Raw genomic sequence first — 19,128 nt, 5'->3', positions numbered from 1 at the left:
CGTGATTCAGATTAAGCAACTTTCTAATTTACTCCTATTATCAAATTTTCTTCATTCTCTTGGTATCTTTATTTGAAATGCAAGAATGTAAGTTTAGATGCTGGCCCATTTTTGGTGAACAACCTGGGTTGTCCTTGCTGATTGGTGGATACATTCATCCACCAATAAAAAAAGTGCTGTTCAGAGTACTGAAACCAAAAAAAAGCTTAGATACCTTCTTTTTCAAATAATGATAGCAAGAGAACGAAGAAAAATTGATAATAGGAGTAAATTAGAAAGTTGCTTAAAATTGAATGCTCTTTCTGAATCACAAAATAAAAAATTTAGGTTCAGTGTCCCTTTAAGATTTACTCTTAGAACTCAATCTTGAAGCAACAAAAAACTCCCTTCCCCAGAGTAACAGTTTGAAAAAATTGAATCCAATTGTGAACCAAATAATTGATTACCTTGGAAAAAAAGAAATATGGATTTTAGAAATCAAATTAGCATTCCAAGATTAAGTCACAAAGTTCTTCTAGCTAAAAATAGTTAAAGACATAAGATTTAACCTCATTTGTGAAAATATAAAAAAAATGACGACACAAATGAAATTATTAGCATGTTGATCAACTTAACAATGCTAAAACAAATGATAATCCGATACTTGTTGCACTAAAGTATCCAACCAGAAAGTTGAAGCATTTGCAACATCAGCCAAATAAATTGCAGGCCTAAGAAAAGGACCTGAAATAAAATATTTTTCCTTAAATAAGATACAAGTCTCCCATCTGAAGGAAAAATATACTATTTTCTATAGGAATAGTAGTATGTTTGCAAGAGTAGAGATAGCCCCATAAACTTTTAAACTAACTGCCGGCAAAGGATACAATTTAAAAACCTTAAAGAAGGAATAAAAGAAGTCCCAAGCCTACTCCATTCCCTAGTATCATGAACTGGGAAAAAACCTCTGAAGAAACCACAGGAGGTTAATGAGCAGAATTTAAATGTTAGCTAGTCTTAAATCAAAAGAACTAGACTCCTCAATATTCAATATAATCAACACCTTTACAACAACAAATGTACTCTATTTAAAAATAAAAAAGTAGATTTGTTAGTGTCAAATATCTGATGAAGTATATTCTAAATGAGAAAAAACATCATCAGAGAAGGATAATTTAGTATGTTGTCGGTCATTTGAAAATTCATCAACTAAATGAGAAGTTTAAAAAAGACCTATACATTTTATTAGAAGGCGGGATGTCAGACAAAGCCTTTAGGATAGAATCAGAAAAACATTCTCATAGATTCCTAGGTATATCTTGTACATTAGATGTAAAATGAATAGCAATAGATAATGCATAAATACTAATGGACTCTGCATGTAAAAGTTTATCATAATAACTTATTACAAACCATAGCTAAAGATAAAATTCATAACATTAAAATAAATTAACTTAGCTTTGGTAGGACTGATATCAGTCATCAGGAATCCAACAGTATTTTCTGATACAGGAACAGTTTTTGGAATATCTTGCAATATGTAATAGAAAAACAACATATAAAGCAAAATTATCAAATTCCTTAAATGACAGTTTCAGCAATGGGAAAAAATGCAAACAGAACAAGCTTCTAGAAACCAGAAGCAACTAAAAAGTGAGACTTAAATAATGTAAAAAAAACTGGCGCCAAGTATGACGCCCACATATTTTTTGGCGCCAAAAAAGTCTGTAACAAACATGAGAGTCAAAAATGATGCAACTACGTGAAAACTTCCAGCATTAACTACAACGCCATTGACGTCAAACAAACGTCAATCTTGCGCCACAAAAGTCTCGCACCAAAAATGACGCAATAAATTCTAGCATTTTTTGCACCCGCGAGCCAAACAGCCCGCAGTTTAAAGGAAAAAAGTCAATTGAAAATTGAAGGTAAGAAAAATATTTCATTCATATGCATTTTCCCAAAAAATGAAACTGACAGTCTGAAAGAAGGAAAATAAACTGATTGACCTGAATCATGGTAAATATAAGTATAAAACATATATTTAGAACTTTACATATAAAGTGCCAAACCATAGCTGAGAGTGTCATAAATAAAATAAGACTTACTTACCCAAAGACACTCATATACATAAAGTAGATAGCCAAACCAGTACTGAAACGAGAATCAGTAGAGGTAATGGTATATGAGTATATCGTCGATCTGAAAAGGGAGGTAGGAGAAGAAACAGAGAACCTATGAAATAGATCCCATAGAGGAAGACCATTGTATTCAAATAGGCAATACTCTCTTCACATCCCTCTGACATTCACTGCACTCTGAGAGGAAAACCGGGCTTCAGCCTGCTGCAAAGCGCATATCAACGTAGAATCTAGCACAAACTTACTTCACCACCTCCATGGGAGGCAAAGTTTGTAAAACTGAATTGTGGGTGTGGTGAGGGGTGTATTTATAGGAAATTTTGAGGTTTGGGAAACTTTGTCCCTCCTGGTAGGAATGTATATCCCATACGTCACTAGCTCATGGACTCTTGCCAATTACATGAAAGAAATATATAAATAATCGCGGGCGTGACCAATCTGCAGCCATGATAAGACGTGTAACTACATAGCTCTGATTTTGACTCGAAGAACCAACGTCTTTTCTAACTATATTTGCATCTTTTGGGCATAATAATTTTGTATATCTCACGAGGAGTTAACCCTGATTCCGGAGATACTATTTTCATAGTGACTATCAAGTGGAGGATATAATTATGATCGCCTAAGGCAGACTGCTGCAGCCCACTTCACAGAACCATCTACCCCCCTTCTCCCGGTTTGAGGGCTAACCGGGTAGAGCGGTACCTAGTTATTACATTCAATAAAGGGTGAAGCTACATTCAAGCGGATATTATCCTAACTACCCACACATGGAGGAGGACCTTTCTATCCAGATACGAGCGCTTTTAGAGGATTTAGAATGTCGGATGTGCCGTGGTTATGAAAAGCTTTCTAACATTATAAAAGCTGTGAGAGAGAATAAAACTGATGGCCCGATCAAGATGGCGGATAACAAGAAGAATGACTTGCCACACGACACCTCAAACACCAGCGCATACTCCACCCTTCCCAAGGCAGAGCTCACACTAGGGACGGAGGGACTATCGATGCAGCAGGGACTCATTTGCTCCGTTAGGGAACCAATACTCTCCTGTAATCAGCTTAGACGTTGCACCTCCTTTTGGTCTAAGGACTTGCATGTGGAGTTCCTCTCAGCCAAAGCCCCTGATGGAGCGGCCGGCCACCTGGCGCAGATTGAGATTCTGGTTGGAGAATGGAGGAACATGAAACGGATGCACGACCCACAAAGGGAGCGAAGAAACGTTTGGTGTCACACAAGAAGCGCAGAAGCTTTGACACTCATGAAACACAGTTTACTTTCCCCCCTACCACTCCCTTTGTTTTACAGTCGAGGGATACTATCTGATATATGGCTTTCCTGCATTGTGTTTGGCTCCCTATCCTGCCGTATTTTTGCCTTCACCCCACTACTAAAGAGAGGGGTTGGTTGACTGTCCCGCCACTATTGTTTATTATGAGGTACTTGTTCACCCTCCAGTTGAGGACCTGTTATGCTGACATTAACTTTATCCTACTTTCGCCTCATATTGAAATAGATCCATGGACTCTTTGCCTGTTTATTCTTAATAATGTTCGAGTGTTTATGCATATCCTGTTTTTTATATTGTTACTCATCTTTTTATGTACGCCCCACAGTCCCCACGACTGCCCGGAGAGTTATTTATAGAAACCCAATAAGGAATATACCCAGTTTTGTGTATCCTAGACATACCTTATATGTTTATTGCTTCTACTAAAAGAGTCTTACTTAATTTAATCCGATCCATAGTAAGGAGGCTTTATACCCTATACTGCAATCCCTATATACACTTGTTTGACCATTTTCCTCTCATATAACCATATGTACTGACATCGCTAGCTATCTTATTAGTGCAGGTTGTCTTTCTCAACTGTATCACGTTAATCGTCTGTAGCTTTAGACATAATATACAATGCCCATACCATATCCGACCACATATATGGGATTGCCCTTAGTGGAGCCAGAGGGGGAAAAAACAAAACAAAACCTTAGATAACTACAGTTGGTTTTTGGTCATGTGAGACCCTAGTCTGCTGAAGCTTATACATTACACCCTAAGCATAGTAAGTTCTTAACACTAATATTTCCACATTTCGCAATCAAGGGGATTCCTCACCTCACTGATTTACTTGCCTCCTCGCTCAAAGCATCTATAAACCCTAAACCCAATTAGCTTTAATTAACCCAAATTATCAGATTCACCTTCATCTGTTGTTGTCATTTAGTAATTATTATATCACCCAGGATTGTTTGTTTTGTGCAAATGTTTTGTTTTTAGTGTATATACCAATTTGTCTCCTAGCTTCATTGTTTACCACTTTAAGTGTCCACTTTACATCGGTTACTATAATGGTCCAACAACCCTAACATATATGCACCTAATTAACCTCCGAATACCTTAACTACGTATTATTATTAACAAAATTTATGATTATGCCCCCACCTAAACCTGTATGCACTGGCAAATCTATATATCTGCATTTATACATCTATTGAGGACCAAGAAATTGCGACATGTACACGGCCTGGAAGAGACTCTAGGTCTTACTTTGTTCAGCTCATCTATTTTTATGTCAATATAAACGCCACACACGGATACGGCGTATCTCACAATGTAAATAACAGCTTATAGCTCTCTTAATCCTCTAGAGACCTAAGCTTGATTGTAGGAAGTAAAACAACTTACACATCCCATGACTAAGGCGAACAAAGATTCACTAACCTAACTCCTATGGGTCATAGACATTGATATTTATATTTAGTGGCATAACTTTCTTAGGTAGAATAAGGTCCAAGACTTCTATATAACCTCAACCAGTTATGGTAGTGTCACTCACCGGAAACCATATAAGTGGGAACTAGGACGTGCCCTCATTCCCCTACACCCTTATTATATAAGCGGCTTCTGTCCGTTGTACCCTTTCCTTCACTATTCCATGCAACATTCAGCTTCTCATACACCTGTATGTCCATATAGTTGCTCTTAGTAACTACTTTTTGTCATAACATTAGAGATAACACTGGTCCTAGAGTGTCCAGCACACTAGTTACTTCACATTTCTGCCTTTAAGAGAAAAAGGAGGTTTCATTAAGGCTTGTCTAGTTTCCTTTTCTAATATTGTTTATGTTTCAGATATATTATCTTACAAAGAGGGTCTAATTTAATAATTTTCATATACAGGTAGACATTAACTTGGTTGTTCTCAGGTGGTAGGGTACTGTGTAACCTGAAAGTTGCATTTACCCAGTTACATACCTATTTATAACTCTACCACTATACTGTTATGTATAAGGAAAACATTTGCCTGTGAGCTTCATTAACTTCCTCTTGTAAAACTATTGTATATCCATGTATTGACTAGACAGCAAATACTGTATACTTTTTTTTTTATGTACTATACAAAACCTCAATAAAAAAAAATGTATTTAAAAAAATATATATAAATAATCACCCTTTCAGTTTCTTATTCATTCCGCCATTCCTATGCCAACAACGCATAGTGTTTCATTGTAAAATGACGAATCACGCTGTAACTAATCGTAACGTGCCACCTTTGGCGTCCAGCAAAGTGGGGGGGGGGGGTTGGGGGGTTGATACAATTGGCTACAGCGTGGTTCGTCTAAGAAAATAAAAGAAAATAAAAGGGTAATTGATATATTTTGTAATGTAGCCACCAATCAGCAAGCGCTACCCAGGTTCTGAACCAAAAATGGACTGGTTCCTAAGCTTACATTCCTGCTTTTTCAAATAAAGATATTAAGAGAACAAAGAAAGATTGATGAAAGGAGTATAAATTAGAAATTTGCTTACAATTGCTGCTCTATCTGAATCATGAAAGAAAAAAAAATTGGGTTTCATATCCCTTTAAAAGGACAGTCTACACCAGAATTCTTATTGTTTAAAAATATAGATAATCCCTTTATTACCCATTCCGCAGTTTTGCATAACCAACACAGTTATATTATTATATGTTTTACCTCTGTGATTACCTTGTATGTAAGCCTCTGGAGATTGCCCCCTTATCTCAGTGGTTTTAACAGACATGCAGTTTAGTCAATCAGTGTAGACTCCTGAATAACTCCACAGGAGTGAGGACAATGTTATCTATATGACACACATGAACTAGTACTGTCTAATTGTGAAAAACTTTCAATATGCTCTGAGCTAAGAGGCGGTTTTCAAAGGTTTAGAGATCAGTTTGAGCCTACCTAGGTTTAGCTTTTCAAAAATACCACCAAGGGAACAAAGCAAATTTAATGATAAAAGTCAATTGGAAAGTTGTTTAAAATTGCATGCCCTATCTGAATCATGAAAGTTTAATTTTAACTAGACTATCCCTTTAAGTGACCTTTTTTTTTTTGCAGAAATTATACTGGAGAGCTGGTTGAAGTACTGGACTATCCAGTTTAATACTGGACAGCTGGCTAACCTAATTATATAAAGTCAATGTCTATCCATGGTTTGAGATAAGTTCCACAAAATTAGAATTCCAGCTCTAAATAAGCTTGAAAAACGTAAGACACAGACAATTTAGCTGAAACTTTGAAAATGTCCAGGCATCTAAAGCAGAGAGTTTTCGAATAGCGTAAATCATGTATTACGTTTCTATAGAATTTGGTAATAGCAGATGCTTAACATACAAATTATGGGGGAGGACAAATACCCTATATTATTATTTCAAACAATATGTTGGGGGGTTGGGAGAGGTACAAATGGAACTTTGCTCCTTATATCTATAAGCAAATAGATATTCCATAAAAAAAACAAGACACAGAAAAAGAGTTCAATAATATATTTGGATTAAGGGGATGACTGGCAATTTCTTCAGTTTGGAGTTAAACCACAACTATCCACATTACACAGAATGATCCCATAAAAATAGATGATGCATTAACAGCACACTAAGGTTGTTGCACAAAAACATTAACCCCCTATGGTACAATTTCCCTTACAGGATGGGTTATGGAGCAGTGTCCTGCTGGGCTGTTGATGGGGTTAACATACAAATGTTCTTGATACCTCAATAACCATTATTTGAATAACTTTCTCAGATTTCCATACACAAAAGGAGGAAATGGGCAGAGAAAAATACAGTGACTTTGACAATGTTTTTTCTGCAGTGTATCACACCTGTACCCTTCTGAACTTCCTGCAGACCATTGCAACAGCAAAATGACTATCACATCTCTGCTTCTTCATTCTTATTCATTATTAATAACCAATAGTTACTTCATTTTTATTTTTGTTTGTTATTTTTCAGGATAAACACACAAGTAACATTTTAAACTTGGAATTCTATATTTGTTTCTAGGTTTCACAGGTAGACTAAATACATATTTGTGTCAATAATTTAAATAGTGACAAAATAAGTATAAAGTTTTAGTGTCTATAAAACAATGGGAGATGCCATGTTGTAACTTAGGTTACCTTCTCTGCTGTGGCCAATTAGGGACAGTTATAAATAAGTCACTAGAGTGTGCAGCCAATGGCTGTGTGGAATATAACGGTGTTCTGCACTTCCATTTCTATCAGGAACTAAAAAGCTCACAATTTCAGAATGGTATTACAGGGGAAGGGGACAAAATAAATAATAAAAGGTATATTGCAGAGTTTATATATATATATATATATATATATATATATATATATATATATATATACACACACAATTTATCATTTTATATTACCATTTCAAAGTGTTTAATGTCCCTTTAATGCTGAATTCACTAAGGGGTCTCTCTAATCTCTACAACATTTCTACACAGCCTGTTCACTAAAGTTAATTATTTAGTAAATTAGCTACAAAAAATAAATAACAGGGAATATATTGTTTAGGGGCACAAAGCATATACTGTACTATATATTATAGATATAATCAGCTATAAAGTTTACAGAAAGATATTGTGGTTTTAGAGAAATATGAAGATTGTACACAATTACTTTTGTATGAACTCCCCCCCCCCCAATAAAAATGCAAACATATCACTATTGTAAGGGCACACGGATATATATATATATAGCATTATTCTTGCAATCACCAGAAAAACTACACTTTAAAGAATACTAGAGATAGTAACAGAAAATAAGCATATACAGTTATTAAGTAGATATATGGACTGTCTTTCTTAGATAGTGCTGCTGTAAATTACATTCTTGCAATAAGAATAAAGCATACAAGACAGTGATTTTCAGGAACATAAATATACTAGCTTTTTGGATGATATACATTTCTACAAAAGAATATATATTATTTTATGCATTTGTGTAATTAATTATATACACAATATTATATATGTCAGAGGACGGGTATATTCAAAATGTTTATACAGCTTATGCAGTAAAGAATGTGTTGACTTAAATACCAGAGAGTGCCTTTCTTTGGGAAAATTTGTGTGTAATATATATATATATATATATATATATATATATATATATATATATATATATATATATATATATATACACCCAGTGCTACGGAATTTGGCGGAGCTATACAAATAAATGATAATAATAATGTATACATACACACAAAATGATTGGCAAGAGACTATAAATTCAATTTATTATTGAAGTAAAAATAAGTATACATAAAAAGGGACATTACACACTTTGAGATGGCAATATAAAATTATAAATAGTATATATAAAAAAATATCTCTGCAATATACTTTCATTATTCATTTTGTCCCCTTTTCCTGTAATTCTATTCTAAAATTGTGAGCATTTCAGTTCCTGTTAGAAATGGAAGTGCAGAACACTGTTCTATTCCACACAGCCATTGGCTGCACACTCTGGTGACCTATTTATAACTGTTCCTAATTGGCCACAGCAGAGAAGGTAACTTAAGTTACAACATGGCAGCTCCCATTATTTTAAAGACACTAAAACTTTACACTTATTTTATCACTATTTAAAAAATGAATGCAGCTTTAAAAAAAATACATCTACAGGTTATTCTCAGACTAATCTTTTCTTTGAATGAATCATTCTAGCTAGCATTTATTTAGTGTTTAATATCCCTTTAATATATGTCAAAATATATAAATCATATATTCACACACAAAAAATAATTAGCGACTTAATTTAATTTTATGAATCTAACATTACTAATAATATAATATAATATTACTAATAAATATATATATATATATATATATATATATATATATATATATATATATATATATATATATATACATACATACACACAATAATATATGACAAAATATTATAAAACTAATAATCAAATATTGTTACATGTAGGTATAGTCTGTTATGTACTGTGTGTTTGTGTATAACAGAGTACTGTGAGAAACATGAACAGTCTCTCTGGGGCATTGCTGAGAGCAGCTATAGAACAGGGACAGGGGAGATGGGTCATGTATCACAAAGAGGAAGAATAGGGGACAGGTGACAAACAGACAGGTTGAACAGGTTAGAGAGGAGATGGGAGTAAGAGGTTAAATACAGTTTTTTTAGGAAGAGGTCTGCAGAATAGATATGGCTGATGTCCAGAAAAAAAAAAAAAAAGAGTTAGATATGGGGAGTAAGTGAGTCTCAAAAGAATAAACCTAAATGTGATCAGAGAGATGAGAAGAGGACAGAGAAGCATTTGTATTCACTGTGACACAAGAGGTCACAGTTATATTCTAATCAATTACAGGCATGGTCAGTATTTCTAAGGTTCAAGCCAATACAGATTTTACAGGCAGAAAGTTTATTCTGAAAGATGAGATCATTTACATGAGTAGTAACTGCTTTAGTTACTGGGTCAGGATACATATTTATGCTAATTGGGATGTCATGAATTTGTTTTTTTTCCCTATGAAAGGTGACAGCCCATGATTGGTGACAAAACCAACAGAGAAAATATACCAGTCTGGAGGGCAGGTGACACAGCCAAAAAGTAGGATGGGTACAGACAGAGATCGGTGGCAAGTTGACACTGGTGACTTAGAGAGATATTATCAGAATAAGTCACTGATAACAGAGGTGTCACACAGGGGTAAAATGTGTTTAAAATGTGAAAAGGAAGAGGTGCCAGGGGCAAATATGGAGGTGGCAGGTGGGAAAGGTAATATTACAGGTAAATAAAGGATTGGGTGACAAAGATAAATTATGGTGACAAGTGTCACGGGTAAATAAGGAATCAGGTGGCACAGATAAGTTAAGGTGAGAAGTGACACAGGTAAATAAGGGATCAGGTTGCACAGATAAGTGATGGTGACAACTGAAACAGGTAAATAAGGGATCAGGTGGCAGAGATAAGTGAAGAGAACCACTGTCACAGGTACATAGGTGATAAGATGGCACTGAAAAGTGAAGGTGACAAGTGGCACAGAGAAATAAGGAACCAGGTGACACAAGTAAGTGAAGGTGACAAGTGGCACAGGTAAATAAGTGATCAGGTGGCACAGATAAGTGAAGGTGACAAGTGGCACAGATAAGTGAAGGTGACAAGTGGCACAGGTAAATAAGTGATCAGGTGGCACAGATAAGTGAAGGTGACAAGTGGCACAGATAAGTGAAGGTGACAAGTGGCACAGATAAGTGAAGGTGACAAGTGGCACAGGTAAATAAGTGATAAGATGACACAGATAAGTGAAGGTGACAAGTGGCACAGGTAAATAAGTGATAAGATGACACAGATAAGTGAAGGTGACAAGTGGCACAGGTAAATAAGTGATAAGATGACACAGATAAGTGAAGGTGACAAGTGGCACAGGTAAATAAGGAACCAGGTGGCACAGATAGGTGACGGTGACAAGTGGCACAGATAAGTGAAGGTGAAAAGTGGCTCAGGTAACTAAGGGATCAGGTGGCACAGATAGTGACAGTGACAAGTGGCACAGATAAATAAGGAACCAGGTGGTACAGATAAGAGGTGACAAGTGCCACAGGTAAATAAGGGATTAGGTGGCACAGATAAGTGACGGTGACAAGTGGCACAGGTAAATAAGGAATCAGGTGGCACAGATATACGAAGGTGACAAGTGGCACAGGTAAATAAGGAATCAGGTGGCACAGATATATGATGGTTACAAGTGGCACAGGTAAATAAGCAATCATGTGGCACAGATAAGTAGGGGTGACAAGTGTTACATGTAAATAAGGAATGAAGTGGCACAGATAAGTGAAGGTGACAAGTGTTACATGTAAATAAGGAATGAAGTGGCACAGATAAGTGAAGGTGACAAGTGTTACATGTAAATAAGGAATGAAGTGGCACAGATAAGTGAAGGTGACAAGTGTTACATGTAAATAAGGAATGAAGTGGCACAGATAAGTGAAGGTGACAAGTGTTACATGTAAATAAGGAATCATGTGGCACAGATAAGTGGGGGTGACAAGTGTTACATGTAAATAAGGAATGAAGTGACACAGATAAGTGGGGGTGACAAGTGTTACATGTAAATAAGGAATCAAGTGGCACAGATAAGTGAAGGTGACAAGTGTTACATGTAAATAAGGAATCAAGTGGCACAGATAAGTGGGGGTGACAAGTGTTACATGTAAATAAGGAATCAAGTGGCACAGATAAGTGAAGGTGACAAGTGTTACATGTAAATAAGGAATGAAGTGGCACAGATAAGTGGGGGTGACAAGTGTTACATGTAAATAAGCAATCATGTGGCACAGATAAGTGGGGGTGACAAGTGTTACATGTAAATAAGGAATGAAGTGGCACAGATAAGTGGGGGTGACAAGTGTTACATGTAAATAAGGAATGAAGTGGCACAGATAAGTGGGGGTGACAAGTGTTACATGTAAATAAGGAATCATGTGGCACAGATAAGTGGGGGTGACAAGTGTTACATGTAAATAAGGAATGAAGTGGCACAGATAAGTGAAGGTGACAAGTGTTACATGTAAATAAGGAATGAAGTGGCACAGATAAGTGGGGGTGACAAGTGTTACATGTAAATAAGGAATGAAGTGACACAGATAAGTGGGGGTGACAAGTGTTACATGTAAATAAGGAATGAAGTGGCACAGATAAGTAGGGGTGACAAGTGTTACATGTAAATAAGGAATGAAGTGACACAGATAAGTGAAGGTGACAAGTGTTACATGTAAATAAGGAATGAAGTGGCACAGATAAGTGAAGGTGACAAGTGTTACATGTAAATAAGGAATCAAGTGGCACAGATAAGTGAAGGTGACAAGTGTTACATGTAAATAAGCAATCATGTGGCACAGATAAGTGGGGGTGACAAGTGTTACATGTAAATAAGGAATGAAGTGGCACAGATAAGTGGGGGTGACAAGTGTTACATGTAAATAAGGAATCATGTGGCACAGATAAGTGGGGGTGACAAGTGTTACATGTAAATAAGGAATCAAGTGGCACAGATAAGTGGGGGTGACAAGTGTTACATGTAAATAAGGAATGAAGTGGCACAGATAAGTAGGGGTGACAAGTGTTACATGTAAATAAGGAATGAAGTGGCACAGATAAGTGAAGGTGACAAGTGTTACATGTAAATAAGGAATGAAGTGACACAGATAAGTGGGGGTGACAAGTGTTACATGTAAATAAGGAATCAAGTGGCACAGATAAGTGGGGGTGACAAGTGTTACATGTAAATAAGGAATCAAGTGGCACAGATAAGTGAAGGTGACAAGTGTTACATGTAAATAAGGAATGAAGTGGCACAGATAAGTGGGGGTGACAAGTGTTACATGTAAATAAGGAATCAAGTGGCACAGATAAGTGGGGGTGACAAGTGTTACATGTAAATAAGGAATGAAGTGACACAGATAAGTGGGGGTGACAAGTGTTACATGTAAATAAGGAATGAAGTGACACAGATAAGTGAAGGTGACAAGTGTTACATGTAAATAAGGAATGAAGTGGCACAGATAAGTGAAGGTGACAAGTGTTACATGTAAATAAGGAATGAAGTGGCACAGATAAGTGGGGGTGACAAGTGTTACATGTAAATAAGGAATCAAGTGGCACAGATAAGTGGGGGGTGACAAGTGTTACATGTAAATAAGGAATGAAGTGGCACAGATAAGTAGGGGTGACAAGTGTTACATGTAAATAAGGAATGAAGTGGCACAGATAAGTGGGGGTGACAAGTGTTACATGTAAATAAGCAATCATGTGGCACAGATAAGTGAAGGTGACAAGTGTTACATGTAAATAAGCAATCATGTGGCACAGATAAGTGGGGGTGACAAGTGTTACATGTAAATAAGGAATCAAGTGGCACAGATAAGTGGGGGTGACAAGTGTTACATGTAAATAAGGAATGAAGTGGCACAGATAAGTGGGGGTGACAAGTGTTACATGTAAATAAGGAATCAAGTGGCACAGATAAGTGGGGGTGACAAGTGTTACATGTAAATAAGGAATGAAGTGGCACAGATAAGTAGGGGTGACAAGTGTTACATGTAAATAAGGAATGAAGTGGCACAGATAAGTGGGGGTGACAAGTGTTACATGTAAATAAGCAATCATGTGGCACAGATAAGTGAAGGTGACAAGTGTTACATGTAAATAAGGAATCATGTGGCACAGATAAGTGAAGGTGACAAGTGTTACATGTAAATAAGGAATCAAGTGGCACAGATAAGTGGGGGTGACAAGTGTTACATGTAAATAAGGAATCAAGTGGCACAGATAAGTGAAGGTGACAAGTGTTACATGTAAATAAGGAATGAAGTGGCACAGATAAGTAGGGGTGACAAGTGTTACATGTAAATAAGGAATCAAGTGGCACAGATAAGTAGGGGTGACAAGTGTTACATGTAAATAAGGAATGAAGTGGCACAGATAAGTGGGGGTGACAAGTGTTACATGTAAATAAGCAATCATGTGGCACAGATAAGTGGGGGTGACAAGTGTTACATGTAAATAAGGAATCATGTGGCACAGATAAGTGAAGGTGACAAGTGTTACATGTAAATAAGGAATCAAGTGGCACAGATAAGTGGGGGTGACAAGTGTTACATGTAAATAAGGAATCAAGTGGCACAGATAAGTGAAGGTGACAAGTGTTACATGTAAATAAGGAATCAAGTGGCACAGATAAGTGAAGGTGACAAGTGTTACATGTAAATAAGGAATCAAGTGGCACAGATAAGTGGGGGTGACAAGTGTTATAGGTAAATAAGGAATCAAGTGGCACAGATAAGTGGGGGTGACAAGTGTTACAAGTCAATAAGGAATTAGGTGGCACAGATAAGTGGGGGTGACAAGTGTTATAGGTAAATAAGGAATCCGGTTCCTCAGATAAGTAAAGGTGAGAAGTATCATGGGTAAAAAAGTAACCAGGCATATTTTGTCAATGACAAATAGCAGGCAAGAGTCAACAATGGATAAGATTGAACTGTTAATATATGATAGGGAACAGTGACAGAGATGGGTGGCAGAAATTAAAAGATGCAATGTAGCACAGGTAAAAGGCAACAAGACATACCATGAAATAAATGTGCAGGATTGGTTACTATACAAGTAAGGAAGGTGCCAGCTAGAGGGATCAGCTGTTCCTGAGAAGGGAAATGTGATCAAGCAAAGGAGACCGAGAGAGGGATCAGCTGTTTAGACAATAGGAACATTAAATGGGATAGAGAAGTGATAGAAATGGGGGTTAATGTGGTGCAGGTAAGAGGTTCAAAAATTAGAAAATGGTGGCAGGTAAGTGACAAGATGAAAGTGACACAGATAAATAGAAGTGGTGGTTAATGGGACATAAAGTGACAAATGCAAGGGACTCAGGTTTAACAAAACGAAGGAAGAAGAGCAGTGGTAAAATATGGGACAATTCGGACGTCAGAGGTAAGTGAAGAAGTGACACTGGTAATTACAGGGAAGAAGAAATGTGGTCAAAGATTAAAAAGGGGACAGAAGGGACACTAGTAAAAAGGGGAAAATGAGTAAATGTGACACTAGTAATGAGGGGACAGAATAGAAGGGGCACAGGTAAATAATGGCAGATAAGATATGGCACAGGTAAATAGAGGAAGATGAAGGTGGCACAGATGAGATGTAGTAGGGGATAAAAGAGGGGACAGGTGAGACCTGACAGTGACAAGTTAGGGATCAGATGCAACACAGGTGAGGGGGTGACAAGTGAGGGATAAGATGTGACACAGGTAAGGGGGTGACAAGTGAGGGATAAGATATGATAAAACGGCAAAAAGGGAGAGAGTAATATGTGATTGGATAGTCAAGACAAAATAAAGTGATTTAAAATATATTTTACTAAGTATATGTAACATCGACATAACAATAAGGCAATATTGCAACACAGATGCAGCAAATATTTAAGAACAAAGAGCTCATAAAACAAAATAAAATTGATCGTAGTCTTAGTGGGTACCAATATAAGACTAAAGTTTAGATTATCACACTGCAGTGGATTAAAAGAGCAAACCTTGAAAGGTATTGTGTAAGTGAGGGGTCAGATGTGACACAGGTGAGGGGGTGACAAGTGAGGGGTCAGATGTGACACAGGTGAGGGGGTGACAAGTGAGGGATCAGATGTGACACAGGTGAGGGGTGACAAGTGAGGGATCAGATGTAACACAGGTGAGGGGATGACAAGTGAGGGATCAGATGTGACACAGGTGAGGGGTGACAAGTGAGGGATCAGATCTGACACAGGTGAGGGGGTGACAAGTGATGGATCAGATGTAACACAGGTGAGGGGGTGACAAGTGAGGGGTCAGATGTGACACAGATGAGGGGGTGCCAAGTGAGGAATCAGATGTAACACAGGTGAGGGGGTGACAAGTGAGGGATCAGATCATGTGACACAGATAAGGGGTGACAAGTGAGGAATCAGATGTAACACAGGTGAGGGGGTGACAAGTGAGGGATCAGATCATGTGACAAGTGAGGGATCAGATGTGACAGAGGTGAGGGGGTGACAAGTGAGGAATCAGATGTAACACAGGCGAGGGGGTGACAAGTGATGGATCAGATGTGACACAGGTGAGGGGGTGACATGTGAGGAATCAGATGTAACACAGGTGAGGGGGTGACAAGTGATGGATCAGATGTAACACAGGTGAGGGGGTGACAAGTAAGGGATCAGATGTGACACAGGTGAGGGGGTGACAAATGAGGAATCAGATGTAACACAGGTGAGGGGGTGACAAGTGATGGATCAGATGTGACACAGGTGAGGGGGTGACACGTGAGGAATCAGATGTAACACAGGTGAGGGGGTGACAAGTGAGGGATCAGATCATGTGACACAGGTGAGGGGGTGACAAGTGAATGATCAGATGTGACACAGGTGAGGGGGTGACAAGTGAGGGATAAGATGTGATACAGATAAGGGGGTGACAAGTGAATGATCAGATTTGACACAGGTGAGGGGGTGACAAGTGAGGGATAAGATGTGACACAGATAAGGGGGTGACAAGTGAATGATCAGATGTGACACAGGTGAGGGGGTGACAAGTGAGGGATCAGATGTGACACAGTTAAGGGGTGACAAGTGAGGGATCAGATGTGACACAGGTGAGGGGTGACAAGTGATGGATCAGATGTGACACAGGTGAGGGGGTGACAAGTGAGGGTTCAGATGTGACACAGGTGAGGGGGTGACAAGTGAGGGTTCAGATGTGACACAGGTGAGGGGGTGACAAGTGAGGGTTCAGATGTGACACAGGTGAGGGGGTGACAAGTGAGGGATCAGATGTGACACAGGTGAGGGGTGACAAGTGATGGATCAGATGTGACACAGATAAGGGGGTGACAAGTGAGGAATCAGATGTGACACAGGTGAGGGATCAGATGTGACACAGGTGAGGGGGTGACAAGTGAGGGATCAGATCGATGTGACACAGGTGAGGGGGTGACAAGTGAGGGATCAGATCATGTGACACAGGTAAGAGGTGACTAGTAAGTAAGGAATTCGTACGAGGTGAGTACAAGTAAAGAGTCAAGTGTGACACAGGTAATTGGGGTGACAATTAAGGGATCAGGTGACACAGATGCACAAGTATACAAAGTCAGGGCACATATCTAACACAACTAATGACAGAAGAGCACTTACCGTACTCGTCCCCCGCCATAGCGCTCCTGTCCTCTGCCGCTCACTAGCAGCCTATACGGTCAATTGGGATTCTTAGAGTCTACTGCTGTGCTGAGCCGCACGTGACGTCACGACCCCGCCCAGAGCACCGCTAGTCAACGCCCCCATGTTACCTGGATGCCCAGAATAACCTTGCACCTACAATGCCCCGCCCATCACCGCCGAGCCTGACAAAAGCCACGCCCATTCACTTGAACACAATAGACATTTTACACAATTGACCACGCCCGCTTTACCTTAGCCACACCCACTTATCAAGAAAAGGTAATAGCCACACCCACTTGTGGAACCTTAGCAACAAGCAACGCCCAATGTGCCCTAGCAACAGTGCACACCTTGTGTACCCATATCAGTGAGTGCCAACTGATTTGTTGTTTAATGGATTAAAGTTTCTTTTTCATTAAAGCCAGTTGCCAGTAGGTGACCAGTAACAAAATAATAAGAGGGCCTGCACCCTTGTTATTTGGGTTTGCCACATTCTGAACAATGTGAGGAACTGATTGGGGATCTCAAGTTGCCCAACATAGTTAAAAACTGTGGGATAGTTCCTAATAAACTCCAAATAGGATACTGTGTCCTGTTGTCATGGGCTTGTCATGTCAAAGCTAAACTCTCCTGATTCAGATACAAAGTCCAATCCACTCACTGTGATCAAAATTCTTAGTTTTTGTGGTATCCTTTGTTGAAGAGTAAACCTAGGTAGGCTAAGGAGCATACACATGTCTATGGTAGTAGAGTATGCAACAATGTATGACATTGCTACAAACATTGTTCCAAGCACTACTGCTATATAGTGTTAAAGGCATATGCACGCTCCTGGGCTCCTATGAGCACACCTGGGTTTAGTTTTTAAAAGGAAATGAAACCCAATTTTTTTTCTTTCATGATTAAGAAAGAGCATGCAATTTTAAACAACTTTCCAATTTAGTTCTATTATATAATTTGCTTCATTATACCTAAATAGGCTCAGTAGCTGCTGATTGGTGGCTGCACATAGATGCCTTGTGTGATTGGCTCAACCATGTGCATTGCTATTTTTTCAAGAAAGGATACCAAAAAAATAAAGCAAATTAGACAATAGAAGTAAATTGGAATGTTTAAAATGGTATGCTCTATCTGAACCATGAAATAAAAATGTTGGGTTTTATGTCCCTTTAACAAAGGATAACAAAAACAACGCAAATTTAATAATAAAAATAAATTGGAAAGGTTTTTTTTTTTTTAATTGCTTGGTCATGAAAGTTTATTGTCCCTTTAATAAGCACAAGCCAATAATAACGACCCAATATTCTATTTGGCATTATTTGGGATACAAAAGTTTAATTTTTACTTTATTATCCATTTAATTTAGTCCAGGTGTCCACTTGGCCTTCCTTCCTTTCCTTTTCTTTTCTTTCTCCATATTAGAGAGCTACTGCCCATCAGAAGGGTAACAATTTAACCCTTTTGTGACCGGGTCAAATTGTCTACAACGGAACAATGCTCTGATGTAGCCAAATTGAAATCCCGCGATCGTGCACACAATCACAAGATTTCAATTATGGGATCGGGTCAGGGGGACGTCCCTATGACGCTAGGCATGCCCACCAGACTGCAATCCCATCCTAGAAGCGCCGTTGGCTGCAGGACAGCCAAACGGCTAGGACATTCTCTTCTGTCCTAATGGCGCTAAAGTCGGCCCAGTGAGGACGGAATAGAACGTCAGAATGGCCTTAAAAGGTTAAAGGTGTCTGCTCACAATACCTTCTCTCAGCCTCTGTACAAGTCACCTGGCACTGTACACAAGCTGATTGTAGGCTGCGCGAGTGCATGACTTTAATCTTAACAGAAGTAAGCATAACACTCTGCTTCTGAAGACTTACACCTAATGTAACAATGGAAGATTTTTTTTTTCTTATTTATATCTCTTTGCAGATTATACAAAAATGTGTAATAGAACAGATGTTCTGG

General features: G+C 38.2%; 1 protein-coding gene across 1 annotated transcript in view; it reads right to left on the bottom strand.

Annotated features, from left to right (window-relative positions):
• Positions 1-17,215, bottom strand: part of SLC44A4 (solute carrier family 44 member 4) — a 185,269-nt gene extending 168,054 nt beyond the window's left edge. The window contains exon 1 of the mRNA XM_053721983.1: positions 17,140-17,215. Within this exon, the coding sequence (XP_053577958.1) occupies positions 17,140-17,158 (19 nt within the window). The 5' untranslated portion in view covers positions 17,159-17,215. The remainder of the gene's footprint in view (positions 1-17,139) is intronic.
• Between the last annotated feature and the right edge of the window lie 1,913 nt (positions 17,216-19,128).

This window comes from Bombina bombina, chromosome 7 (genome assembly GCF_027579735.1).
Source record: "Bombina bombina isolate aBomBom1 chromosome 7, aBomBom1.pri, whole genome shotgun sequence".
NCBI classification, from domain to species: Eukaryota; Metazoa; Chordata; class Amphibia; order Anura; family Bombinatoridae; genus Bombina; species Bombina bombina.
Note: the sequence above shows the minus strand (reverse complement) of the source record. Positions and strands in the feature narration are given on the sequence as shown.